At 43.7% G+C, this 27,480-nt stretch overlaps 1 protein-coding gene across 11 annotated transcripts in view; it reads left to right on the top strand.

Annotated features, from left to right (window-relative positions):
* The window catches only part of PPP2R5E (protein phosphatase 2 regulatory subunit B'epsilon), a 96,310-nt gene that overhangs the window by 10,964 nt on the left and 57,866 nt on the right, over positions 1-27,480 (top strand). For 2 of the 11 annotated variants that reach the window (XM_083735011.1, XM_083735006.1), the window contains exons 1-2: positions 11,009-11,862; positions 14,284-14,444. In XM_083735011.1, the coding sequence (XP_083591137.1) occupies positions 14,288-14,444 (157 nt within the window). In that variant the 5' untranslated portion in view covers positions 11,009-11,862; positions 14,284-14,287. Of the gene's footprint in view, positions 1-10,966; positions 11,863-11,902; positions 12,127-14,280; positions 14,445-27,480 lie in introns of those variants that run through there. The other 9 variants (XM_083735009.1, XM_083735004.1, XM_083735008.1 and 6 more) reach the window with 7 other exon arrangements.

Raw genomic sequence — 27,480 nt, 5'->3', positions numbered from 1 at the left:
TTATCACTTTTTTAAAGTTCCCCTGCATTTTCCAAATTACCACTACCTTCTCGATGCCAGCGGAAGTTATTTTCAGCTAGCTGCCAAAAATAGTGTAGCTGCATGATCCTCAGAGAGGAAAAATGTGTCAGAAAACGGATTGAGGATTGCAATGACACTTGGGACTTTGAGGACAGAATGATAAGACCACAAGAAACCCCTTGCTGGATTTGAGCCAGGGGTCAACACTGCTGCCAACAGTGGCCAGTCAGGAAGTCCACAAGCAGGACACAAAGGCAAACAATACTCCCCTGTGATTTCCCCTCCCCACTATTATCAACCGGATTTGTTAAACCCCAATCACGTCTCCCCTTATTCAACACCTTTTTCTAAAGCTCCAGACATTTTAACGTTTCTTCATATCGAAGGCATTTCAGCCCTTTATTTTAGTTGGCTGCTATGTCCCAGCCTTTTCCCACTCTCAAGATGATATACCGTATTTTTCGCTCTATAAGACACACTTGTCCCCTCCTAAAAAGTAAGGGGAAATGTGTGTGTGCAGCACTCCCTCTAGCTGTTCTAGTTTCTGGCTTAGCCGTGTGAAGCCTCCGAAAGCACGGGGAGCCTTCATCCCCATGTCCTGTAGAGGCTTCGCAGGGCTATCCCTGGCTTTTGCGGGAGGTGGGGGAAGGGTCAGAGCACACAGCTCTGTCCCTTCCCCTACCTCCCAGAAAAGCCCCCAAGAGCCGCGATCCCTTTAAAGAGCCGCATGGAGCATGTGTTGCTCTTGGGGGCTGTTCCCTGAGGAGGGAGAAAGTCAGCCCATCAGTGACGGGCTGCCCTTCTCCCTCCTTGGGGGGAAAAGCCTACAAGCGCCGCACACAGGCTCCTCGTGGCTTGTGAAAGGGAGTGCTGAGCAGAGCCTGGGATGCATACAGGCTCTGCTCAGCACTCCCTTAATTTTTTTCCTTGCATTCCCCCTCTAAAAAATAGGTGCGCCTTATGGTCAGGTGCGCCTTATGGAGCAAAAAATACGTTAATTACATGGGGTTCTCCCCATTCAAGAACTGGCCAGACAGAGAGCTGCTTAGCTTTAGCTGCATCGTATGCCTTTATACTATGCCTTGGAACCTACCAAGGAATTTGCTGTTCACCTCCAGCAAACAAGGGTTACTTTTCCCCTGTGCCACCCCATGACTCCCAAGTTTTCTTTTCCAGTCACCACCTATTCAGACATCATCAGCCTATATATGAAGTTTGTAAATTTCTTGTTTTCTACAGGAGGGAATGTGACCGAGAAATTATTGACAAAACAATCCTAAATTATGAGATTATAATAGACCTAATATGTAAGATTCCTCCCCCCCATTTAAATATACTCCAAAGCAGTATTGGGAAAATAATTGCTGCTAATAATGCATTTCCATCAGCTGATAATTGTATCCTGGAGATTACTCCTCCCACTTGCTCCAACAGGAAGGAATTATGCAAATTATTTTAGAATTTCTGGCTTTGACAGCTGGGAGGAGTAGCTGCTGTCTTCGAGTTTTCTGACTTGCCTACTCCACACTGACAGGTCCTCTGAGGAATTCTATCTTCATCTTTACTTAACATGTACTATCTTCAACTGAAATCTGCCTCACACAGTGTTGCTGGGCAGGGATTCTTAGCCAGAACAGCATGTCCCAAACACTACAGTTGTCAGGTGTTCATTCTTTCAACAGTTGAGCTGTATTTTGTAAAAGCCATCTCTAGTGGCTTTTAGCAGAATATCACTGAATGTTGAAAGCCAAGAGCCGCGCAACTGTAATTTCTATCAGCAAACACAGATATCATTATGTATTAAATAGCCAAAAGATATTCAAGCCACTACACACACACAGTTTCTTGGAAAGCAGTTGTGCTCTACTTTAATTGCAGTGTTTCACAATCTTGGGTGCTTTATAATACCATTCATAGTCATACACACATAAATAAAGGTGGCATATTTAAAATGACTGAAAACAAGAACCACCTTAATTACTGCATAGCTTCTAGTGCTCAAATCTCTTAAGTTGTAATAGCAGTCTGGAAAAAAGTTACAGGGAACGTTTTAGAGAAAATGATTAAGGGTCACCACCTAAGCCCAGAGAACTAGCCATGTTTGATGCTTTAGTTTAAAGCATCAAGTTAGATGGTTAAAGACCAACTAATTTATTATTGTATGAGCTTCTGTGGACCAGAGTACACTTTATTAGATACAGAGTCTATAGAGTCTAACAGCAATAGCTGTACAATGAGCAAAAATGGTCAACACCAACTTTTAACATCACATAAAATTGTATCACCATGCTCCATGTTAAATGCCACCTCCTTAGCACAAATATGCATTAAAAGGGTGGAAAAGCCCACCCCTTTCAACACAGTCCTTAAGTGTGTTTACTCTTAAGTCCCATCCAGCTCAATGGGCCTTATTCACTAGTAAGTGTGCTTAGGACGGCAACCTTTAATAATGTTTATTTGCATTACTGTGAGCATGGTAGGCAATTAAAAGTGTTGATATATAACTGCTTTCCTCCAGGTAACATACTTTATAAATATAATGCAATAAAATCAATAATTCTATAGAAAAATATTGTGCAACTCAGCATATCACATACTGATCAGCATATAATTATATCTAGTTTCTCAATGAGGTTTTCCACACTATAACCAAATATTTAAAATAAGCTACACGAAAAAGGAAGCTGAATATTTTTAAATGTGTTATACTTACTGTGCTTTTTACGAATTAATATTTCATTTGCTTCAAGGTCAGATCTCTGCCTGTCACATGATAGGAGTTGGTAGCACGGTATCGTTCAACATAATCTCTTTGCTATCAGATATACCATTGAGATAAAGCACCCTTTATTATTGGGTGTCCAACTTGAATCTAATGAAGGGGCGGCAATATTTTATTATTCTTATTTGCTATGCTCATGTAAACAACAACAACAAAAAGGATGGGTGGGATATGGTGTATAATTTTTAGAAAAGGTACATACAGGTGTGAGGAAGCAGAGTCCTCCTATAGCTTATCTCTCTGTGTTCTGTTATTTCAGGCACTTTTCTTCTGGTCTGGCGGCAATGCCAGATGTCAGCCAGGCAATGAGAAAAGTGTCTGAAGTGATGGGGCACAGCAAGGTAAGGTGTGTGTATGTTTATTTGTTAGGATGAACATAAGCAGCTGTTCTACATAGGGTTACATTTTTAGTCCATCTAGTCTTGTCTACACCAGGGTTTCACAATATCCACTAAGCCCTTGATGAGCTTATAAAGCTGTTGCTGATCCCAAACCAAATTCTTAGGAATGTAAATGAAGGCAAGTGAAGAAATATCAATATATAACCAACATTAATCAATCAATCAATCAATCACTATTACTATGAACCATTATATATATATATATATATATATATATATATATATGCTTTCGTAGATTTTCACGGGTACAGGAATGCAGGTTTTGGTGTCCTCGGGTGTCTTCCCGTGTAAAAGTTGGGGTGTCTAGGCGACGTTTCGACGAGGTCTCACTCGTCATCTTCAGGCTGGTGCTTTCGGCTTCTTGTTACTGGAACAGAGCGGGATCTCAATGTTTGAGTTCCTATAAATACTGTAGAGGGGGTGTGGTGTCTAGCCTCCAATGTTCTGGGCAGAGAGGAAGTTCCCAGGCTAGTGTGCCTTTTCTTCTTTTGTTCCTTAATTACTTGAGAGATACCTTGAGTGATTTCTTGAGTGATATCCTGAGTACCACTTAGGTGGGTCATTAGGTGTGGATTAGTTGCTAAAGTCTTTGTGTCTTGACCTCTTGAACTTTGTGAAGAGTTTTCCTGAGAAGATGGCTGTATTGCACTTAGTTGTGCTTTGGCTTGGCTTCGTGTATAGGGGCGAGCTGTGGTTTTGTGGCTTGTGTCAGCCAGATCTGTGTAGGGATTGCAGGGGGGTGCAGCATCCGGAGGTGCCACCATGGATTGGCTACTGGATGGTGTCAGTAATTCATCTGTGGAGAGGGTCTGGGTTTGGGTCTGGTGTGGTTGATTGGTGTTGGCGTTCTGTGTGCCTCTGGATCTGGTGTCAGTTTTTGTGGGGAGGGCTAATTTCCAGATGTCTGGCAAGCGGGATGTGTCGTCACGCTTGTTCATGTTGTGAGGGTGTTTCTCTATCTCGATGGCTTCCATGATTATTCTCTTGTGGTGATGTTCCGTGTTAAAGAGCAATTTGGAATCTGCAAAATTAATTTCGTGTCCTGTTTCTTTCATGTGTTGGAAAAGAGAGGAAGTTTTTTCTTCTTTTTTGACGGCATTCTTGTGTTCTGCGATACGTGCATTTATTCGTCTGTTTGTTTGTCCAATGTACGTGGCTGGGCAGACTTTGCAGGGTATTTCATAGATCCCTTGGTTTTCCAACTGGATTTTATCCTTGGGGTTTCTGAGGATATTGGCTATTTTTTGGTTGGTGCAAAAGGCTGTTTTGATATTGTGTTTATGGAGGATTTTGCTAATTTTATCTGTAGTGCCCTTGATATAAGGAAGGAGGGCCATGCCATTGTTTTCTTCTGTGTCTTGGTTTTTGGGGGGTGTTTCCTTTTGGATTAGCTTCGTAATCCTGTTTTGCTGGTATCCATTGGCAATTAACACATTTGAGAGATTCTGTAACTCAGTTGTCAAGTGGTCTTTGTCAGCCAGGCGTTTGGTTCTGGAGATGAGAGTCTTGGCTACGGAGTTTATTTGTGCAGGGTGGTGGTGTGATTGTGCATGTAAGTAGCGGTTGGTGTGTGTTTTTTTCTGGTAGATAGTGTGTCCTAGGGAGCCATCAGGTTTTTTGTAGATTAGGACGTCAAGGAAGGGAAGTTGGTTGTTGGCTTCTATTTCCATAGTGAATTGTATTTTGGGGTGTAAGTTGTTGAGATGTGTGAGGAAGCTATCCAGTTTTTCCTTCCCGTGTGGCCAAATTACAAAGGTGTCGTCAACATATCTGAGCCAAAGTTTGGGTTTGTGTTCTGACTTGTCTAAAGCATTGGTTTCAAAGTGTTCCATGTACAGGTTTGCGATGACCGGTGAGAGGGGTGATCCCATAGGTGCTCCTTATCTACAAAAAACCTGATGGCTCCCTAGGACACACTATCTACCAGAAAAAAACACACACCAACCGCTACTTACATGCACAATCACACCACCACCCTGCACAAATAAACTCCGTAGCCAAGACTCTCATCTCCAGAACCAAACGCCTGGCTGACAAAGACCACTTGACAACTGAGTTACAGAATCTCTCAAATGTGTTAATTGCCAATGGATACCAGCAAAACAGGATTACGAAGCTAATCCAAAAGGAAACACCCCCCAAAAACCAAGACACAGAAGAAAACAATGGCATGGCCCTCCTTCCTTATATCAAGGGCACTACAGATAAAATTAGCAAAATCCTCCATAAACACAATATCAAAACAGCCTTTTGCACCAACCAAAAAATAGCCAATATCCTCAGAAACCCCAAGGATAAAATCCAGTTGGAAAACCAAGGGATCTATGAAATACCCTGCAAAGTCTGCCCAGCCACGTACATTGGACAAACAAACAGACGAATAAATGCACGTATCGCAGAACACAAGAATGCCGTCAAAAAAGAAGAAAAAACTTCCTCTCTTTTCCAACACATGAAAGAAACAGGACACGAAATTAATTTTGCAGATTCCAAATTGCTCTTTAACACGGAACATCACCACAAGAGAATAATCATGGAAGCCATCGAGATAGAGAAACACCCTCACAACATGAACAAGCGTGACGACACATCCCGCTTGCCAGACATCTGGAAATTAGCCCTCCCCACAAAAACTGACACCAGATCCAGAGGCACACAGAACGCCAACACCAATCAACCACACCAGACCCAAACCCAGACCCTCTCCACAGATGAATTACTGACACCATCCAGTAGCCAATCCATGGTGGCACCTCCGGATGCTGCACCCCCCTGCAATCCCTACACAGATCTGGCTGACACAAGCCACAAAACCACAGCTCGCCCCTATACACGAAGCCAAGCCAAAGCACAACTAAGTGCAATACAGCCATCTTCTCAGGAAAACTCTTCACAAAGTTCAAGAGGTCAAGACACAAAGACTTTAGCAACTAATCCACACCTAATGACCCACCTAAGTGGTACTCAGGATATCACTCAAGAAATCACTCAAGGTATCTCTCAAGTAATTAAGGAACAAAAGAAGAAAAGGCACACTAGCCTGGGAACTTCCTCCCTGCCCAGAACATTGGAGGCTAGACACCACACCCCCTCTACAGTATTTATAGGAACTCAAACATTGAGATCCCGCTCTGTTCCAGTAACAAGAAGCCGAAAGCACCAGCCTGAAGATGACGAGTGAGACCTCGTCGAAACGTCGCCTAGACACCCCAACTTTTACACGGGAAGACACCCGAGGACACCAAAACCTGCATATATATATATATATATATAGTGAAAAAGTGCTAATAACAATACATACTTTTTAATCTTTTCTAATGAGCTTCAGCAAGTACATGAATATTTGGCTGTAGGTATCACTGTTCCTTAATGTTCAGTCCATTTCTCTGTTTGTTCAGAAGAGCACAAATATATATGAATCCAGCTTTAACTCTCTATGGACCTGAATATGCTTGCAGTGGTTTGGGTATTTGACAGCGGTTCTCACTGCTCTAGCAACCACGGAAAAGTGTTTTTGCCTCAAAATTCATGCTCATTTAGATGAATTCCTGCTGTAGGTTAGGCTCCACATTTGCACTTCCTGTTTGCAAGTAGAGCAGAGAGACGTCCTAATCCAATTAGAAAACTGCATTCTGTAATTTCAAAGTATTCAAAACAAACCTTAAAATATTAGAATCATATACAGTCATACCTCGGGATGAATATGCTTTGGGTTAAGCATTTTCGGGTTGTGCTCCGCAGGGACCCAGAAGAAACGGACCGCATTTCTTCCGGGTTTCACAACGCGTGCATGCGCAGACCATCAAAATGATGTCACACGCATGCGCAGAAGTGCCGAAACGTGACCCGCGCAGACACAGGTTATATTCGCTTCGGGATGCGAACAGGGCTCCAGAATGGAACCCGTTCGCATCCCGAGGTACCACTGTAGTTGGAAGGGCCCTTGAGGGTTATCTAGTCCACCCCCTGCAATTCAGGAAAGGTGTGTTGTATAGATCAATAGGTAATTGTCTGAAGTACTATTCTCAGCTCCCCATTACAGGTGCAGCAAGTTTGTGAAATAGTGGTATTATAGTTTGAGTTTGAATGGTAGTAATGCCTTTCCTTTGCAGGCTTTTTTGTATTTCATTAAATTTGCAACATAAGTCATCAAAATAAGACATGATCTTTATAGTGCAACAAATAATTACCCAGTGATGGTTCCACATATTTCAGATGTTCTACAGCTGAATTGGCTAGTCTTTGTAAACAATCTTCCTTTGAGAGTCATTGTACTTTTGTATGCAGAAGCAGCTGGGTGAAATTTTTACTACTATTTTCACTTAACATTGCAAAAGGCCACCTGAGCCTCAAATGACAGCAAAGGATCCAGGAGCACCCACAAGCTATGTACCCACTCCTCCAGAAGGAGTGTAACCCCATCAAGAGAAGGAAATTGTCCATCCATTTGGTATAGGGAACTACCCACTAACTGTGCCTCAGTGAGCTTCAATTTGTTGACTCTCATCCAGTCTCTTACCAAGGCAAAACAACTGTCCTGCACACCCATGTAAAGGAGAAGTAGAGCTGTGTGTCGTCAGCATATTGCTGACAACATACTCCAAAACACTGGATGACCCAACTCAGTGGTTTCATGTCGATGTTAAACAGCATAGAGGATAAATTTGAACCCTGAGGAACCCCACAATGAAGGCTCCACAGGGCCGAAGAACATGATATAAGTATCAACCTCTGGAATAGACTATTTGACCACTGAAAAGCAGTGCCACCCACCTACCCCAACTCATACAGCTGCTCCAGAAGGATACTATGTTCTATGGCACTGAAAGCCACTGAGAGGTTGAGAATTAACAGGGACACATTTTCCCCCTCTCCTGACAGAGGTGACCAAAGCAGTTTCTGTGCCCAACCAGGCCTATACCCCAACTGAAATGGATCTAGAAAATCAGTTTCCTCCAAGAGTGCCTGAACCTGATCTGTGATGATGCAATCAAGAACCTTACCAAGAAGAGGAGATTGGCAACTGGCTGGTAATTACTTAAGATTTTCTGAATCCAGGGTAGGCTTCTTAAGGAGTGGTCTTACCCCTGCCTCTTTCAAGCAGACAGGGACCACCCTGTCTTGCAGGGAGACATTAACCACCTCCCTAGCCCAGCATGCTGTCCTCTGCCTGCTAGTTTTTATCAGCCATGGGGGCAAAGATCCACATCCTTGAGCATTACCAATCATGAGCTGGTTCTACACCAGAGCTGTGTACAGCCCACCATCTGTATCTCTGTGGTAGTTCCAGAGCAGGCTCCATGATCAAGAACTACAGGGGCTGACAGTGCAATGGTGTGATTCCTAGTCACCTGGAGCTCCAGGAGTGCTCTAGGCTTTGGAGGGGCTCAAAATGATGGAGAATGTCCAAGATGGAAGTGGCAAATTTACTCCTCAGAGATCTGGACTGCAGGCAACTGCAAGCAAGAAACATTAACATGATATTTAGTTCAAAAATAAAGTTCTTTATTTACTTTGAGGGGGGGATCCACAGTACTTGCCAATCACTGCTGGTGTCCCACTGGAAGCAACTGCTGCAATATTACCTGTGGATTGTCGTATTTCTCAAAATACTCCTCCAAGCACAGGAAGATCGCCTCACCCTTCAAGTCAGCTTTAAATAATTTGGCAAACGGAAACACAATGTGCACCTTTTGCTGGTACCGCAATACCTTACATAAGTCAAAAGACTATTACAATTTCCAAACACTGACTTGCCCGGCTGGATAGGAAATTAAACTGTTGAAGTCACTGTTATTTGAACATCATGGGCTACCTCATCAACAAGGTGCTGAGGGGAATTGTTATTCAGTGCAATCCTCTTCAAAATAGGTCCTCCATTCAATTTCATAACCATTTGTATAACTACTTTCCTGGCTAGTAGAATGAGCTCCTTGCCAACATTTTGCAGCTTTCCTTTCTTTGCAATTATAATGGCAACATAGCATGGTCTGAAATACTGCTGTATTGTAAGATCATTTTATTTTAAAAGGATTCGTCATTGGCAAGGGAAGTGCACTCTGTACATGGTTACACTATTTATTGGGAACTATGAAACTTCAAAAGCTCTACCATAAGAGCTACAGCCGTTCTCCAGTCTATTTCCTTCAGACACCTTTTGCAACCCCCAACTTCATATAGGGCAAACAAGCATGGCTGTCCCCAGGGCTTTTTTTTCAGTCAGAGCTCACCTGAACTCAGCTCTGGAATCTCTCAAGTAGGTGCCATTGCCATTCTAAGAGAACAAAGGAGAATTGCTTGGTGAGCCCCAGCACCCCTCTTTCTAGAAAAATTGCACTGACTGTCCCCATCATTATCTCATTGGGCCCCAGATGTGAGCCCTAATTCTTTCTTAAGCAATGAAGTGGCATGGCTGGTCTGGAATTTTGGGTGGGGTTTTTCATATGTTGCAACACTTCTCCATACAAAAACCAGCACCATCACTCCCTCCCTCCATGTGGAAACCTTATACAGAAGCTAGGACAGTATCTTCTCCTTGGCAAGCTAATTTCCTGACACAGAGGAAATACTTTTGGACGCTGGAGTATTTCATCATACGAATCCCCATATGTAGTCAGGACAACACCCCAGTGAGGACAAATTCCAAGGGCATGTATACTGACTGGCCAAAGGAAGAGGCAAGGCAAGACCATGCTGCATCCTGCAATCTGTCACAACTGGCGCATCACTGCACCTGGAACACTAACCCACGCCTACTAAAGGAGCTTCTTTTAGGCAACAAAACGGCCCAAAGTTATTTGGGCAGGGCAGAAGAACATGTAACTTCTCCTCTTCTCTGATGTCCAAGCTGCCTTTCTTCAGCTGCCTCTCCAGCCTGGAAGCAGCACCCAGATAGGCGCCAAGCCCTCACAGGCTCCAGGGGCTTCCTCGCTGCTGGGCTCCTCTCAGACGTCTCCGCCCCAGGCTGCCGCTTCCAGGCAGGTAGGCATAGGATCGCACCTTAAACCAGCGCACAAACCGCTCCGCGGGGTTTGTTTTGTGGGTTCTCTCTCGGAAACGTCGCGCGGGTAGCTTTTCTTCCTCTTTCCCCACAAGCCAGGCAGCTGCTCCGCAAAATAATAACAAAATCCGCCTCGTAGAGAAAAGGGGCGATCCCAGGATCAGCGCACGCGCGCGCGGCATCCCCGAAAAGGCGACACGGGCCACGGCCAGCGAGCTTCCGCTTCTTCCTCCACGCGTCGAGAAATGCGTCACGTGTGAATACTTACCTCAGCCTTCCCAGAAAAAAATATCGCCGCACCCCCCCCAAGTCCCTTAATTTCCAGAGCCCAGGCGGAAGCTGACCCCTCGCAAAGGTCCGGCGGTTGGCGCGCAGCACCCCGCTTCCCTCAGGAGACCGCCGCCGGCCGTTGTGGGAGATAGGAGGACCGCGGGACTCCGGGGGAAAAGGGGGGCGGGGCGGCGAGAACCAACCAACCCACCCTCGCCTCTCCCCGCGAGCCCGCCGGTCTCCCTTCCCTGACAGAAAACGCCCGTACCACTCGCCTCCCGCCGCGGCCTTGTTCTCTTTTCGCTGCTGCCACTTGAGGCGATACGAAGCCGGGGTGGGGGGAGGGGCCGGAGGAGCAGGAGGAGGAACCGACTTGCTTCCGGCCCAATGAGGCTTCGCGTCGGACGTTCTGGCGGCGGCGGACGTCAACGGTGTCGGCACGCGCACGCCCAGCCTCGGCTCCTCCTCCTCCCTCCCCCCCCCATCCATCGCCATCCTCCCGAGGGGCGTGGGCGCGAGGCGGGGCCTCGAGGGTCCCAGCATGTTCGGCTGCGAGCGGGGGCCTGAACGGCTGGCTCGGCTGACTGACTGACTGACTGACGGTGTATGTGAGAGAGCGAGAGCGCGTGCGCGCGCCGGAGAAAGCGGGAGAGGGCGCGAGCGAGCGTGTGTGTGTGTGTGTGTTTGAGAGAGAGAGACGGGAGAGGGCCATGGCCGGAGCTCAGTGACTGACTGACTGACTGACTGACAATAGGGACGAGCGAGAGCCGCCGCAGCCGCAGCGACAGAAGGCGGGGAGAAAGGGAAAGAGGCCGCCCGAGAAAACCTTCCGCAGCAGCAAAAGCAGCGCCCGCCGTCGCCGCCGCTTCTCCTCCCGCCTCCTCCTCCTCCTCGCCGCACCCCGAACGAAGGCAGCTCGGGCCGCGCTCGCCCTCCTTCCCCGAGGCCGCCTCGCCGGGAATGTGAGAGAAGCCGCCGCCGCCGCCGCCGCCGCCTCGGCTACAACCGCAGGAGGAGGAGGAGGCCTCTGGGGCGGCCGCCGCCGTGTCGTTGGGGGGAAAGGAGGGCGGGAGCGGGCCGAGGGCGGCAGCGCATGGGACCGGAGGGAAAGACGAGGAGAAGCCGCCGCCGCCGCCGCTGCCGCTCTCGCCGCTGATTCCCGAAGCCGCCAACGCCGCCCTGCGCTGGGGGAGGCCGCCGAGGCCTACCAGGCTGCCGCTTCTCCTGCGGCAGGAACCGCGCCGCGGCCAGAGAGAGGCGCAGGCACACGCGCGCCGGCCCGGCTCGCCCTCGCCGCCTCCGCCGGGGATCGGGGCCTTGCTCCTCCTGCTGCTGCTGCTCCTTTTTTCTCCTCCTCGTCTCTGGATTCTCTGCCGGGAGGGTTCAAGGTAACTTCCAGAGAGAGAGAGAGAGAGCAACCGCCCGGCCGCGCGTGTTGGGAGCGTTGGAGGGAAGGCGCGAGGGGATCGCCCCCGATCCGCCGGGACGAGGTGTCTCCCCCCCCCCCCGGTCACCCGGTGTCACCGAGCGGGTCGCTTCCGTCCCTCTCGGCCCGCCGGTGTTTCCTCCCCGCATTGCCTCTGACAGCCGGTTGCTCCGCAGGCGCCCAAACGCCGCCTCCCCGCCGCCCCCCTCGCTTAAAAATAATAACGGTAATCCCCGGCTTAAGCCTGCGCTGGCCCAAGGGAGTGAGAAGGGAAAGCTCGGGGGAAGCGGGTGGTGGGGAGGGGAAGGGAAGGCCATGCCGGGATATTAATAACACCGCCCCCCCCCCCCGCGCGTAAACACAAATAAATAAGATCTATTTCTGCATGATTATGTCCAAGGAAGCAGCCGCCCGCCGCTGGGAGGGAGATCCGAAAGCGGGAAGGGCCCCTCTTGTCCTCTTCCGCGCCCCGCGTTGCCTGCCGACTGTCGCCGGGGCTCGTCGGGTTAGAATTAGACCCTTAACGGAGCGGGAAAGTGGGGGGGGGGGGGCGTTGCTAAATTTACAGCCGAGAAGGGCCGCCAAAAGCTTCTTGCTGACACAATGATCCCGCCGTCGAAAGGATCTGTTTGAGGGCTTGTCCATTAATACGGTTAGCCGTTCCATTTTGAGACGCCGCGAAAATATTCCAGGAGAGATGGAGACGTAGTCCTAAAGGGTTGTTGACAATGCGAGGATAAACCCCTGCCTAGCAGGCCCGGAAACCTCGGAGTGCAGCACCAGCCTTTGCATGCTTATTCAAGAATGAGAGCCAGGTTTCCCTTTGAGTAAGCATGCTTTGCATTGGGCTGTGAGTGCAGGGGTGTTTTTTGAGTTTCGGGTTCCCACTGGAGGACCAGTAACATCCTTGTTGTTTGTGTGGAGCTTTTCTCAAATATGCCTTACAGGCTAGTTTTATACATCTTCAGTTTGGAAAACTGTGGCATCCTTTAGTAGAGGCCTCACATCTTCATGGTATATTTAATATTTTAATTTTTCATACTTAAATTGATAACCATAAGAATAACACAGTATCATTAATCTTTTACATGTGTTAGTCAGGATAACAATGCCGCAACGGCCATGAGAACGATAAGTTGATAAAAGTATGGATTGTTGTAGATAAAGCTGCTCTCACTGCTGAGTGACAAGGACTTGTGATTCCTTGTAGAGGTTGAGAGTACTGTAGTTTTTGTACACACAATTCTGACACACACACACCCCGCGCTCTTTACACAGCAGTGGTCATCTTAAAAATCAACATGGAACTCTCATATATGAAAGTTCAACTTTTGGACTGACACAGGGCAATAAACATTTAAATCAATATTCAATGATATTTTATACTTGCAGTAATGCCCTTTGTCCTGCAAAGGTCTTGTGTGTATAGCATAGTCCCATTGACTTGAGTAATGTTTCCTGTGTTGATTTCAGTGCCCACTATTTGCAGTATGAGATCTTGCTATTATGTTTGCTGCTATTTTAAAATAGTAAATCATAAGTAAAAAACTTTATTATTTTTAAAGAACATAATATGACATGTTTAAATAATCCATGATGACAATATCTTGTGTTTCCTTACATGTAAGGAGAAGGTGTTGTAATTTTTAAAAATCGATCTACTTAGTGAGGTGGTGGGTTCACAGGGGTTATTAGTTTTAGGGTTTTCTGGCTTAGGGCAAGGAATTGGACTACAACACTCCCAGCACTTCCCCAAATTTCAGTGACTCAAGAAATGGGAAGCAAAAGAAAAAGGGAATTGCAGGTTAGCACCATAGGTAATGGACATGATACATCTTTGACTAACTGAACTCAGTGTCAGTCTCACATTGCCATTACATAACTGTGATTACATGTTTAAAATATCGTCAGATTAACTTAGGGGTATCTGGAGTATTGTATTTATGCAATAAGGACTGAAAGGCTCATTATTTCCAGAAACGATTCCTAATAGGAGAGTTCATGCCATCCATTTAAAGATGTTATGAATTTGCTTTCCCTGTGTTGCTTGCATAATTGCTATGATGCATGAACTTAAAAAATATCCTCAAAAAGAAAAAAAAGTGAATTGGAGCAAGAATGAGAAAAATAAAGACTGGTGCAGCTGCATATATGTATGTTCATTGCACTGGTCCCTTATTATTGAGGGATTCTCATTGCATGTATCTTGTCATACTAGGACTGGATGGGCCAGTGGACAAATTGGATTGCCCTCTAGGTCAGTTTCCCAAACTAAACTGCAGTTAGAGACAGATTTCTTGCTGGTATGATCTTTAAGGGGCAGTGAAGTGTGTGTGTAATATTTATTGGAGAAATTCTTAAAGATCTTTGTTCCTTTCAGTAGGGATATGTCCTCAGCACCAACCACTCCTCCATCAGTGGATAAAGTAGACGGATTTTCTCGGAAGTCCGTCAGAAAAGCCAGGCAGAAGAGGTCGCAAAGTTCCTCCCAGTTTCGGTCTCAGGGCAAGCCTATAGAGTTAACTCCACTGCCTCTGCTAAAAGGTAAGGCTCTACCAATCTTTATCAGTTGGAAAACAATGTTTTAATTATAAATAAGTTGTGGAAGAGTCAGATAATAGTTGCTGTTTGCAGAAAGAAAACACCAAAAAATTCCATCCAGTAGCACCTTAGAGACCAACTAAGTTTGGCACAAGGAGAAGGGGACGACAGAGGATGAGATGGTTGGTCACTGTTCTTGAAGCTACAAACATGAGTCTGACCAAACTGCGGGAGGCAGTGGAAGATAGAAGTGCCTGGTGTGCTCTGGTCCATGGGGTCACGAAGAGTTGGACACGACTAAACAACAACAACAACAAGTTTGTTATTGGTATGAACTTTCATGTGCATGCACACGAAAGCTCATACCAGTAACAAACTTAGACATCATCTATGAGTTTAAAAAGATGCTACTGGAAGGATTTTTTTTATTTTGTTTCGACTACGGCAGACCAACACGGCTACCTACCTTTATGCAGAAAGAAAGTTCACACTGGATTACAGTGAACTCTTTAACTGCTCTATAGGTGTGTAATGTATGTGTAAATTCTATTGATGCTTATGTTGAATAACTGATTGCCAGTTCTGTTTATCATAATGTAGTTGCAATATTAGCAGACAGTGCATGTGCTGGGAGTTTAGTGGTTGATCACACAGCCTGATTATTTTCTGCAGCATTTAAGCTTTGACAATTTCTGCAGTTTCATTAGGAATCTGGACCACTGAAAAATCTGGGAAGCTTTTGTATATATTCTCTACCTTTCTCATTTTTATTGTTGGATCTTTTCAGCCTACCAAAAGTGTGCAAACATGGAAAATAGACGCTGTGTTTACTAACAGATAATTCTAGTAACTTGTACTGTAGTATGAAATGTTTAATTTTGGAGCTGCCAACTTTGTTTCGTTCTGCAGCTGCTTATATTTTTTGTTCCTTACACTTGGTCAACTTGCAATTAGCAAGGTATGGAATACTCAGTAATTTAACAAAGATGATCTCATATATTGTTTGAAGGCACATAAGAATCTGCTTACATGGGTTTCTGCTGCCTTGGGTGTAATGATGGAAGAAAGGCTGGCTATAAATGTAATAAAATAAAATAAAAACCCTGTTTTATTTGAATAGCAAGTGGAATTTGTCAAGCATGTGCCAGAGCAGGCTTTATGTAGGACAGATGAACATATTCCATGTGACTGACGTGAGGCCTTGTCCAGGCAAACTTTGTTGTGAACCTTCAAACCAGGCTGCATTAAGAGGGACTGGGTGACAGAAGCTTGGCCATGCTATACTTAGCTACATTTAAACAAACCTCACATAGGGTAGAGGAGGTTGCAGAACATATAATCTTGGCTAATGCCATTTAGCTTGCCCGAGGCCTAATAAAACCAAGCGGGCTTCCCTCTTCTTCCTCTGAAAGTAGATTAACAATGAGAGAAGTTGGGAAGCACTTGACAAGTTAAATACACCTTGTATGTTTTTGAGTATGGTTGACACAGTGAACTTGAGTTCTCATCTCCATTGTGGTCATTCACTGATTCACCTTGTGAAGAACTACTGTGTTAGACACAAGACACTTGATTTCTTAAAAATGTCAGGTACCAGTAACTCGAAAGTTAAGGCAACAGTTCATATGGGCAAGGGAGGATATGGCTTGGCTAAATAGGCCAGGTATCCGATGGGAAATAGTTGTGGGAGGCCAAGAACAGGAACGTAGAATGTTGATCATGTTCATTCTCAGAAATGAGTTGCCCAGACTAAGTTTGTGCAGGGTAGGCTTTAGAGCTATATAATGCAAATTAATAAAAAAAAAAATGGAGAGTAGGAATTGGAGTGGAATTGGCTCTCCTGTATCACTTGACTCTCAAACTCAGCAGTGCCTGTCAGCCTGATCTGAAATAACGAGTTTTCTTGAGTGACAAGCAGCTATAGTGGCACAAGGGCCGGAGGAATTGGTTCCTGTTCCTGCAGGGCTCCTGAAATAAAGCCCCTCAGCACCTGATACAAGAAGTGCTTAGCTACGACTCCAGATTCCATCCAGATTGATGCTTCTTTCTAAAAATTCTCATCAAGAATCTGACACAAAAACTTGAGTTTTCAATTCCAAAATTTCCTAATGATCCGAGTCCATCATCAGCCAGCCCTGTTCTACCAAAACAAAAATGTTCTTCAGTGTGTTGAATTACCTGACTTTCCAAATATTTTTGTCAGCCTGTGTGGCATTTTGATAAACAAATCAGTGCTGCATTTCAATATTAATAGAATCTTTTCAAAGCTCATGGGTCTGCAACTTCAGTTGCATTTTGCATGGTATGTGACAACATTGAAAGTGTATGATCACAGGGAGGTTGACTTGGCCGTTAGGTGGTTATAAAAACTTTGGCAATTCACAGTTCAAATGGTGGTTAAATGTGTTAAAGTTTTAGGCTAGTTGAACTACAGTTCAAAGGGAGATGGTAGTTCTAATTACAAAAACCCAGATTCTTTAGTTATTATGAATAGGGGAAACAATATTCTAAATCAGCTATTATTTACAGCTTGCTGAAGTTGACAGAAATTGAACTGGGTCCTTCTGCTTGCAGTGGATGATAAGATTGACAGATCTATGATCTCTCATCGTGCAGATATAAATTTATGTCGGTGATGTATAAGAGATCAAATAATTACTTTCAGATTTTGCTTGGAACTTCAGGGATAGCATGTATGTAAAGGCAGTGATTTTAAAACGTGGATATAGTACTGGCCAGGAGATTCCTTCTCATAACTGTGGAGTTCATGTGTACTACATAGGGCTGGGCAACCAGAAATACACAGCATTAGTTATTGGAAGGCACCATAATACAATTTAAAAAGTTGGCTTCCCATCTACACAAAACATTATTAACATTGTGGAAAATTTAACCATGGTCTGATATGAACATACTATTTTCATTTTACAGTACTTAACAAAATGTTTCATTCCAGAATTGAGTTCTGGTGAGTTCCAGCTGAAAAAAGCCCTGAATTGACCTATATTTAGCCCATTGGGAGTTTCCGTACAAAAAATTAAAAGTCCAAGATGAAGAAATCGGGGGGGGGGGGGGGACACACCTCCAGGTAATGTTTTGCTAGCACTTGGGCACTTTGTTAAACTAACTTTCAAATTCTTAAGAGGGACAGTACTATGACTAAGGAAGTCCCCGTTCAAATCTTACTACAGCCATTAATTTGCTAGGTTGCCTTAAACTAAGCAAATCACAATTCTCTTAGCCTAGGTCCCCCCAAGCAATACAGGGATACAAATACAGACCTACATTATCTCAGTAACCCTTACAGCAGCCCTGTTAAGTATGTGACATGCTCTGAACACTTAAGAAATACAATATATAAACACAATTATTAAATATTTATTCACCCTTGTGCAATGTAGTGCTGGTATCAAGAAATCTGAAACATTGTTGGTCTGCAGTTCTGGAAGGAGAGTCTGTGTGCCAAAGTTTAAGAACCACAGATTAAGGCACAGGAAACTTTCCAAAGCAGAATGTTGTATAGGTAGACTGTTTGTTAAGGGGGAACCTGCAGGGAGCAGTTGTGAATGGCACTCAAACAGCTCTTGAAGTTAGGGCTGTGATTTACTCACTAGGTAAGTTGTACAACTACTCAGGGGGGTGGTAGTAATTTGCCTCTTAATGCTATCATGCTAGTCTGAATATGGATCGGCACAGGTGGCGCTTTTGACCTCCTGCCAGAACATCATTGATTTAGGTGGAACTCTGGGTAATTAAAGGACTAATAATTGTGTCAGGAACAGGAATTATTATGTAGACTGAAAAGTTAATGTCAGAGGTAGTTTATTGAACTGGGGGATTCATTCCTATTTGAACCTTGTATTCCAAAAAATAATACACTGCTTCAGGATGTTCTCTCATCTTGTAGAGAAATAGTTCATATTCTTGTAGCTATCTTTCATGCATTTCTGAATTTGTCTCTTGTGAAATATCTGTTCACTAATGCTAAAATTCCTGAACAAATGCTACTAAATTATGTTTTAATATACTTTACATTAGTTTTTTTTACATAGGTTCTGTGCATGTCCACTTACTTTTGTAAGTCCTACTGAGTTCACTGGGACACATTCCCAGTTAAGTGTGTATAGGATTGCAGCTGCGTATCTTTTCTATCTGCTTGGTTGGAACCAGAGAAGTGCAAACAGAACTCTGCTTGCATAGTGAAGCTTTTCCATAACTCTCCTTGGTGCATCTTCTAGTGCTCCTTGAAGGACTAAGCATGAGCCCCAGAACTTGAATTGGGCCCAGATGGATACAGCCAGCCAGCATCATTCTTGAAGAATAGGACTAATAATTCCTTTATTAAATTTCTATCCTTTCCCTCCTCCCACTGGAGCCCAGGGTGACAGTGCTTCATATATCCACATCAGATAATTATTGTAGCCAAATTCTCTCTGCAAGTGTTCCAGATTATTTTCAAGGGCAGCTTCATGTTCAACAACATTATCACAGTTACAGATAGGTAGCCGTGTTGGTCTGCCATAGTCAAAACAAAAAAAATTCCTTCCAGTAGCACCTTAAAGACCAACTAAGTTAGTTCTTGGTATGCACACTGAAGAAGTGTATCTGAAGAAGTGTGCATGCACACGAAAGTTCATACCAAGAACTAACTTAGTTGGTCTTTAAGGTGCTACTGGAAGGAATTTTTTTTGTTTTAACATTATCACAGTAATTCATGTGGAAATTACCAGATTATGAAGCACTGTAACTAATCTATTCCCATCCAGGAACCTCTAGTTCTCTCATGGTAGGTGCAACCTGTCTGGTATAGGAGGAACAACACGATTCAGTTTCACCCATTTTGGTACCGAATCCAGACAATGCTTCAGTACCTGCCCCATTCTCAGCCAACTGATGACAGGGAGAAATAGAGCTGAGTGTCATCAGCACACTGATAGCACCACGCTCCAAACCCTTGGATGGCCTTCCAGAGTCGCTTCATAAAAGCATTGGGCTTGGGGGATGGAACCTTGCAAAACCACACAACGCTTACGCTGAAACCCTACAGTGAGCTTTCTGCAGCTGACCCTGCAAGTATGAGCAGAACCACCTTGACACTATGCTTCTTGCTCCCAACCTGTAGAGCCAGTCCAGCAAGATGCCATGATCAATGGTACCCAAAGCCACTAAGTAAGCAAGGAAAATCACACTCCCCCATGTCTCTCCTTTCAAACTCTCGCCTGAAGCCAGATTGAGATGGGTCCAGATAACTAGTTTCAAGGTCTCTTCCAGCTCTGTCATTCTGCCTGGATGTTATGGGTGGTTGCCATCCTGCTCCAAGGTAGCAGTGAAGCTGAAACAAACCACACAATTGAATAACATATCAATAGTACCTAAATAATGCACCTATTAAGGGAAGTTTTACAGCAATAGAAGACAATGTGTTCTGCACCCCTGCATATTTTTTTCAAATTTGAGCAGAAGGAAGTATACATTTGGGGCCCACCTGATGATCTTATAGGTAGGCAGTGTCAGATGGGCATAAGTATTCTGGGCTTGATGGCTCACATTATTAGCTCATTAATGTCCCACATTTATGGGCCATTTTTTTGCATTATATTTCATTGAATGCACAATTTTATTATTTTTATTACTGTTGTTATTATTTATTAAATTTATAAACCACCCTTCATCCAAAGATCACAGGGCAGTTTATAGTATAAAAAGGGTGATTTACAGAATATGTCAAAAAGTACAGAAATGGTCTAATAACAATGACATAACAATCTCAACAGAGCAAAAACGAGAAAACATACTGGAATTATGGCAAAACATCACATAGACAAGAGCTGTTAAAATGGTTGCTTAAAATAGGTGGGAATAAAGGTAAAAATAAGAGTATAACTACCAGGGATTAATCAATTTTCAGTTGTGCTATAATGCTAATTTCTCCTTGCAGATTAAACCCAAGTGGCATTTAGGAACATCTAGGGCAGATAAAAGTCATGTAGAAGCCATACTATGGCTAAACATTAAATTTCATTAAAGTTCACATTGCAGTTGGCGTGCTTGGGAATATAGCCAATTGGTACATAGAATCATAGAATTATAGAGCTGGAAGGGACCCCAAGGGTCATCTAGTCCAACCCCCTGCAGTACAGGAATCTCAGCTAAAGCATCCATGACAGATGGCCATCCAACCTCTGCTTAAAAACCTCCAAGGAAGGAGAGTCCACAACCATATTTTGAAATTTCCTGTTCAAAACTTTTTGTGAAGAATTTGATGCTCTTGAGGTATAAAAGAGTTCAGTGATGTGAGGCCCCTGAAATATGCCTGCTGGCTGCCCTAATTTGGAAACCAAAGGTGTAAAGGGGAATCTGTGGCTGGTCAGTCTGGAGGATACTTACAAGTATGTTACTGGCTACTTTTTATTGATGAATCTTACAAGTATTGTGGCAAGAAATGCTGTGTGTGTGTGTGTGTGTGTGTGTGTGTGTGTGTCTATTCAACATCTATATTCATTGGATGAGTGAATTTTCTGGTGTTAGAAATTCATTTATCCCTTCAGTTTTGCCAAAACTGATTGTATAAGCCCCTCTTATGAATCCTTTAAGTAGTTAGGTTCTATCTAAATGAAAAAGTATTAACCCCTTCAGCCCTTCTTTGGAGGAAGGTTATGATTTCTTTTCCCATGTTCTATACTTTGAATCTCATCTGCCATTCTTTTGCCTTTTCACATGGTTTGAAGTATCCACTGCCGATTGGATGGCCTCAGTATTCACCCTTGACTCATTCTCACTTATGAATATTAAGTTACATTGGTTCCAATGGAAACAGCCCAGTTTTTGCAGTTCTCTGCTTCTTGTTTTTAAACCAGTTTACTGATTTCACACAATTTATATCGCAGCTTGCCATCTTCTTCCAGGCATACCTCATTTTATTATGCCCCACTTTATTGTGCTTCACAGATATTGCCCCTTACAAAGACGTGGGTTCAGGGGCAGGCAGCCCAGCCACTTCCAGGGGAAGAAAGCCCCCTGCAGCCTCACCGCCCCTCTTCTGGCCGCAAGAGTGGAGCTGGCTAGGGCTGAAACTGGATTTCCCCCCTCCTGCCCCTGCAGCCAGGTGGGACTGGTTTAATAGATTGCAATATAGTGTAAACATAACTTTTAGATGCACTGGGAAACAAACAAACAAACAAACAAACAAACAAACAAACAAACAAACAAACAAGGTGTGACTCGCTGTATTGCGATATTCGCTTTATTGTAGTGGTCTGGAACTGAACCTGCAATATCTTCAAGCTATGCCTGTGCAAAGTTTCTTAGGTGCCTTTGGGGAGGAATTTTGTCAAAAACCATTTGAAAACCCAAATATATAATGTCTATCACTCACCACATCTAAATGTTTGTTGACATTCTCAACCAATTCTAAAAGGTTGGTTAGGCAAAACTTCCCTTTTCAGAAGCCATGGTGATCCTTTCTTTAGTCTTAATAATGCTTCCCAGCAATTTAACTGGAACATCACTAGGCTCACAGGGCCTGTCGTTTCCTAGATTCATCTGGATTAAAAAAACAACACACAAATCAGTGTTGTGTTGGCTGCCTTCCAGTCACTTCTGATAAGGACTTTGCCAGCCTTTTAACTGAAATATGTAAATCAATTTCATTTTTGAGTTTAAGAACTCTTGGGTGAATGCCACCTGGACTAAGAGACTGACTACTTTTTAATTGTCAATCATTTCTAAAATGGCATCCTCTCACCTCCATTTGACATAGTTTTTCAAATGTACTCCCTGAAAACGATTCCGGAATGTGTATGTCTCTAACATTTTCTGCAGTGACTTGTGCAAAAGAATTCATTTAGTTTCTCTACAGTTTCCTTTTCTTTCAGCATTCCTTTTTAAACCTTGTCATCCAACAGTTTTACTGCTTCCCTGGCTGGTTTTCTGATGCATTCTGTGTGGCTCACAGACCCTGTTAGAATTCTGGGAATCCCAGCTTTCATTTAAAAGCTGTCATGCTTGCAAAGATAAGCTTTAAAATGTGATGATGGCATATCTTTTGAAAACTGCAAGCCAAATAAAAAAGCACCACAAATGATCCTTTCAGACCTTGCTGTTTCTAAGATCATATATGTTTTCAGATTTGAAATTCCTATAATACCATAGTTGGCTCATGTTTTTCTCTGTCGCCTGAGTTGGGTAACTGTAGTAATTGCTAAGCAGGATTGCCAATGCATGATTTCACATCGTGGTTCGTGAGTTTGCAGAATATGGTTGTAGTATACTATGGAAGTAAGTGGAGAGTAGGAAATGTGATGCCTGAATTGGGCTCATACATATGGGTAAATAGAGTACACTTTGTGGGGGACTTGTTGTTGGTATTCCTCTGTCTTGAGAGACAATGAGATGTACCTCCAGAGCATTAGCAGAATTGAAGTTACTTAAAATGCCACACCTCATAGCCACAGCATTCCTGCTTTACTCTGCTGTTTGAGTGTGCATATATCTTTGGATATGTTTCTCTGCTGAATGCCGGGCCTGAAGATTTATGAATGTCCTGTGCTGTGCTCTACAAGGAAGATGCCTGGGGAGGTTTGTCGTAGTCCGGGGGCTGTGGGTGCCCCCCAGTGACTTCCCCGGGGCATAATCCTGAGCAGTGTGTATTGATGTCCTGGGCTGCGTAGAGTACAAGACTCCACTCTTGGCTTCACTGATGTGGTCCAAAGGAAAGCAGAGCAATACGTTTGGCACCAGCTTGGCTGCAAGAGCTGCTGAAAGGAGGTGTACAAGGCACCATCCAACTACCTTAGAGACTGCACTCTGGATTTGTGCAGGGTTTACTCCCTAGCCCTTTCTTCTCCCGAAGATAGTGGAAGTTTCAGATCAGAGTCTTCCTTCTAGATAGGCTACTTTCCTAGGTTGACAAATCCCACCTGCCCCTCACTTCCCTCTACAGCAGTGGTGGCCAAACTTGGCCCACCAGCTGTTTTGGGACTACAACTCCCACCATCCCCTAGCTAAGAGGACCAGTGGTCAGGAATGATGGGAATTGTAGTACCAAAACAGCTGGAGGGCCAAGTTTGACCATGCCTGCTCTACAGCATGTGCAGAAACTGCCTTATTGACCATTATTTGTCTCATCCATTCAATCCGCTGGAGCCTGTCTTCACATGCAGGGGAAGTTCCTAACTCATCAAGGGTTTGAGAGCCATTGGCTACCCTAATCTCGTTTAGCTGGCCAGTAGAAGCCATTACCTGGAGTGTGGCCTCTGTCACATGCTGACCGCTTCTAGGAGCCTGAGTGAAGGGTAGGGACCAAAGGTGGTCAGTCTACCCCAGAAGGAGCATGACTCTTCCCTCACCAGAGGTAGTTGTTGTTTAGTCGTGTCCGACACTTCGTGACTCCTGTCTTCCACTGCCTCCTGTAAAGAGGCCGTACTCCTCACCTAATACCCCATACACCCCAGTAGGGGACTTAGGAGTAAGATAAATGGATGGAGAACCATATAATCAGTAGGCTGTGTTTCATTTCTGCCTCTCTTAAGTCCAGAAAGAAATGATGTTAGGAACGCAGCAAGCTGCCTTATACTGAGTCAGTCTATTGGATCCATCTAGCTCAATAGTGCCTACATTGACTAGCTGCGACTCTCCAGGATTTAAAACAGCCGTTCCTCCCAGCCCTACCTGGAGATGCTGGGGATTTAATCTTGGAGCTTCTGCATGCAAGGTGGGTGCTCAACCCCTGGGCTATATCCCTTTGGCTATTCTTGATTATTTTTGGGGAGGTAGATTGTAGCAGTTCCCAGTTGTACATGAAGCAGAAGGCAGGAACTGAATCAGATTCTTTCAAGAATGTGATCTTTAAATATTGGGATAAGAATAGTAGCTGATTTGTGTATCCATAACCTGATGTTCAGGCATGAAGCTGTTGTTGTTTTTTATTTTTTGACAAAGGTTGAGTTGTGTCACAGTGGCTGGCAAGATAAAATCATTTAGTCGTTGGGAATTAGCCAACACTGTGTGAGTGGTTGACAAATTTGGGCAACAAACCTTTCCATTCTTCCCAAACCTTCTCCAGAGGATTGGTGAGGTGGGGAAAACACACTTAATCATGCATTGTGGGCTGAGTTGTATAGGACAACAGTAGAACCACAATATACTGTCTGACAAGAGAAATCTATTAATCATATTCGATGGCTAATTTAGAGACAGCAATTGGACATTCCTACATTTCAGTTTGTGCTATGTTGTTCAAATTATTATTTAGGATTATGGCATTAGTTTTTATTTTTCTCTCTTTCCCTGTTACCTCTTACCACTTTTCTTTCTTAATTTCTTAATTTCACAACCTTTGCCCCTTTCAAGGTTTTAAAATCATCTTCTTTAGTTGTAGTGATTAAATGCAGCCACTAGAGTGTGACATGTTTTTTAACCTTTGAATCATGTCTAAAACACTTACACGAGGTTAGTATTTTCAAATTAGTCATATGTTGTATACACACACACACACACATGTTGGAGAAGTATATATGTTGGAGAAATGTGTAGTATACTCCCTTCTTAATGAAGAAGCAAATGTTGCTTACTATGAAAAATGTACAGCTCTTTAGATATAATATTTAAGTCTTAAGTCTGTGACTATGGTGGCCCAGACTGAATTGCAGTCTAAAACAACTCAAGGGCTATAGGCTGGGGAGGGTTGTTGTGGACAAACTTGAAAAAGATGAATAAATCTCTAACCCTGTTAAAAGTTATGTTGAGGAATCTTTCATAATAGTCAGCTGGCAGAACCTGCTATATGTGGGAATCATGCTTGTTCTTGAGGTGTGGAATGTTGGAAGAAGTCAGGTGCTTTTGATGAATTGAAGGTATGGCCAGAAATGTCTTTAAGGGACATCATGTGTAAGAATGGCTCTGAACACAGATGAGAAGTATGTTGGAATTAGATTAAAAACTTGAAAATGATTTTAAAAATGCAGCAGGATCAGCTTCTCCCACAATCATCCTTTTATTCAGGTTTGTGTCTAAGGACTTTTTTCACGTGTCTGGTTGTACTCATTGAGGAATCATGGAAAGCCCTCGGTTGTGATTGATATTCCTATTTGTTAACACTGTTTGCTGCACTGTTAGTTTTAGGCTTATATGATTTTAAAAAAATGTCTTTCAAAGAAGTTATGTATGTCAAAGCCATTAACCTTTTATTCTTGTAAGAAAATGCTGCCCATTTGGCAATACAGCCGTGCTGTTTTTTAATGAGAGAATTGAGTTGGAGATCAGGAAGGGAGAAAAGTAGGATTTGCAATTAGGAGGGAAGATGGAAGAATAAGATATATTCACAGGCTTTGCAGACACCTGAAAGACTGGACTGCTTTGGAAGCTTAGGAGGACATGATAATTTTTTCCTTAATGAGGATTTTTTTAAAAGCCAGGTAAAGCGTAGGAAGCAGAAAATCCAGTTTGGAACACATATGTTAGTAGGAGTGAATGAAAATGTCAAGGCTGAACTGATGGGAAAAAGGAGCGATGGAGTGGGGGGTAAAAACTGGGACATTCCAGCAGCTACAATGTGACCAGGGCATAGGTAGTGTTTTAATGCAGAAAATATCTTTTATTCTTTTTTTATGTGTTCCAGGGATTGGTCATTGACATTGAAAACAGATGTCAGGAGTGAGCTCTAGTATGAATTAAACCCTGCCCATAATCAAGGATTATAGAGGGTGTTCTGGAGCACTCTGTTTGCTGTGGCATTGGGCCAGCAGAGGCAGCCTGACCAGTTCCTGAGTGAACTGAAGGTTTCAGTGGCTGCAGCAGGTTGAGAGGGAAAGAGGCAGAGCTTTGTCTCTTTCCACCTGCCTTTGCTGCTCATTGGGCTCCTCTTCTCCTCCCCTTCCCACCTGTTTCTCTTGTGCTTCTGCTTTTCCCCATTAACCAGCTCATGCTGTGGAATTATTTGTATCATCACAACTTCTAAAGTATTTTCCAAAGTGGATTTGATTTAAATCAAATCGATTTAAATCACAATTTAAACCACTAGTCAGTAAGACTTGATTTAAATCATCATCTTAATATTTACAACCAGATGAAGGTTTCATTTTTGGAATAATAAATTTTCAGACTAGTTTTTAAAAATTACTTGATTCGGTTATGCTATTAGAACTACATAGACAAATAATTATGAAATTATTGTGAGGTTTAATAAGTGAACTGTTTATAATTTGACAACATTTCTGCTGTATTGGAAGGAGAAAAATAAACAATCATTTCCTTAATAACAATTTAAACAATTTATTTGACTAAAACACTAACATTATAGCATGTGTATCCACGCTTGTTAACTGATGTGGTTAGAGACTTTATTGTATGGACAGTGTCAGGCGAGCCCTGGGAAGAAGGGCCTGGAACCAGTGAACTCTTTATTAGTTGACTGGCAAGCACATGAAGGTCTTGCTAAGGGACTTACAGATCCCAGTTACTGTTTATACCATCACCACCATCACCACCCCCCCTTTGGATTTGCTTCTACATTCAGGTGCCTATTCTGTACAGTTAAGTGTTAGTGCAGTTGTTGGAACCCAGTAGGACTGGGAAGAGGGTACCAGCCCTGAATTGCCATCAGCACTTGCCTCAAGTCTGAGTTGCACAGACATGCAGCTGACTTGTACAATTACAGTGGTACCTCGGGTTAAGTACTTTATTCGTTTTGGAGGTCCGTACTTAACCTGAAACTGTTCTTAACCTGAAGCACCACTTTAGCTAATGGGGCCTCCTGCTGCCGCTGCGCCGCTGGAGCACAATTTCTGTACTCATCCTGAAGCAAAGTTCTTAACCTGAAGCACTATTTCTGGGTTAGCGGAGTCTGTAACCTGAAGCGTATGTAACCTGAAGCATATGTAACCCGAGGTACCACTGTATTACACAAAGTTCCCAAGACTTGTGGTGTATTCTGCTTACAATGTTGCACTTTCATTTTTACTGTTTCACACTTTTAGCTACTTGTGCAGCCCTATTCCACTCCAAACAGTCTATTCATTGAACCTCTTGGAATTTAGCATTT

The sequence above is a fragment of the Podarcis gaigeae genome (assembly GCF_964106915.1).
Source record: "Podarcis gaigeae genome assembly, chromosome: 1".
NCBI lineage: Eukaryota > Metazoa > Chordata > Lepidosauria > Squamata > Lacertidae > Podarcis > Podarcis gaigeae.
This window is presented reverse-complemented; position numbering and strand designations above follow the sequence as displayed.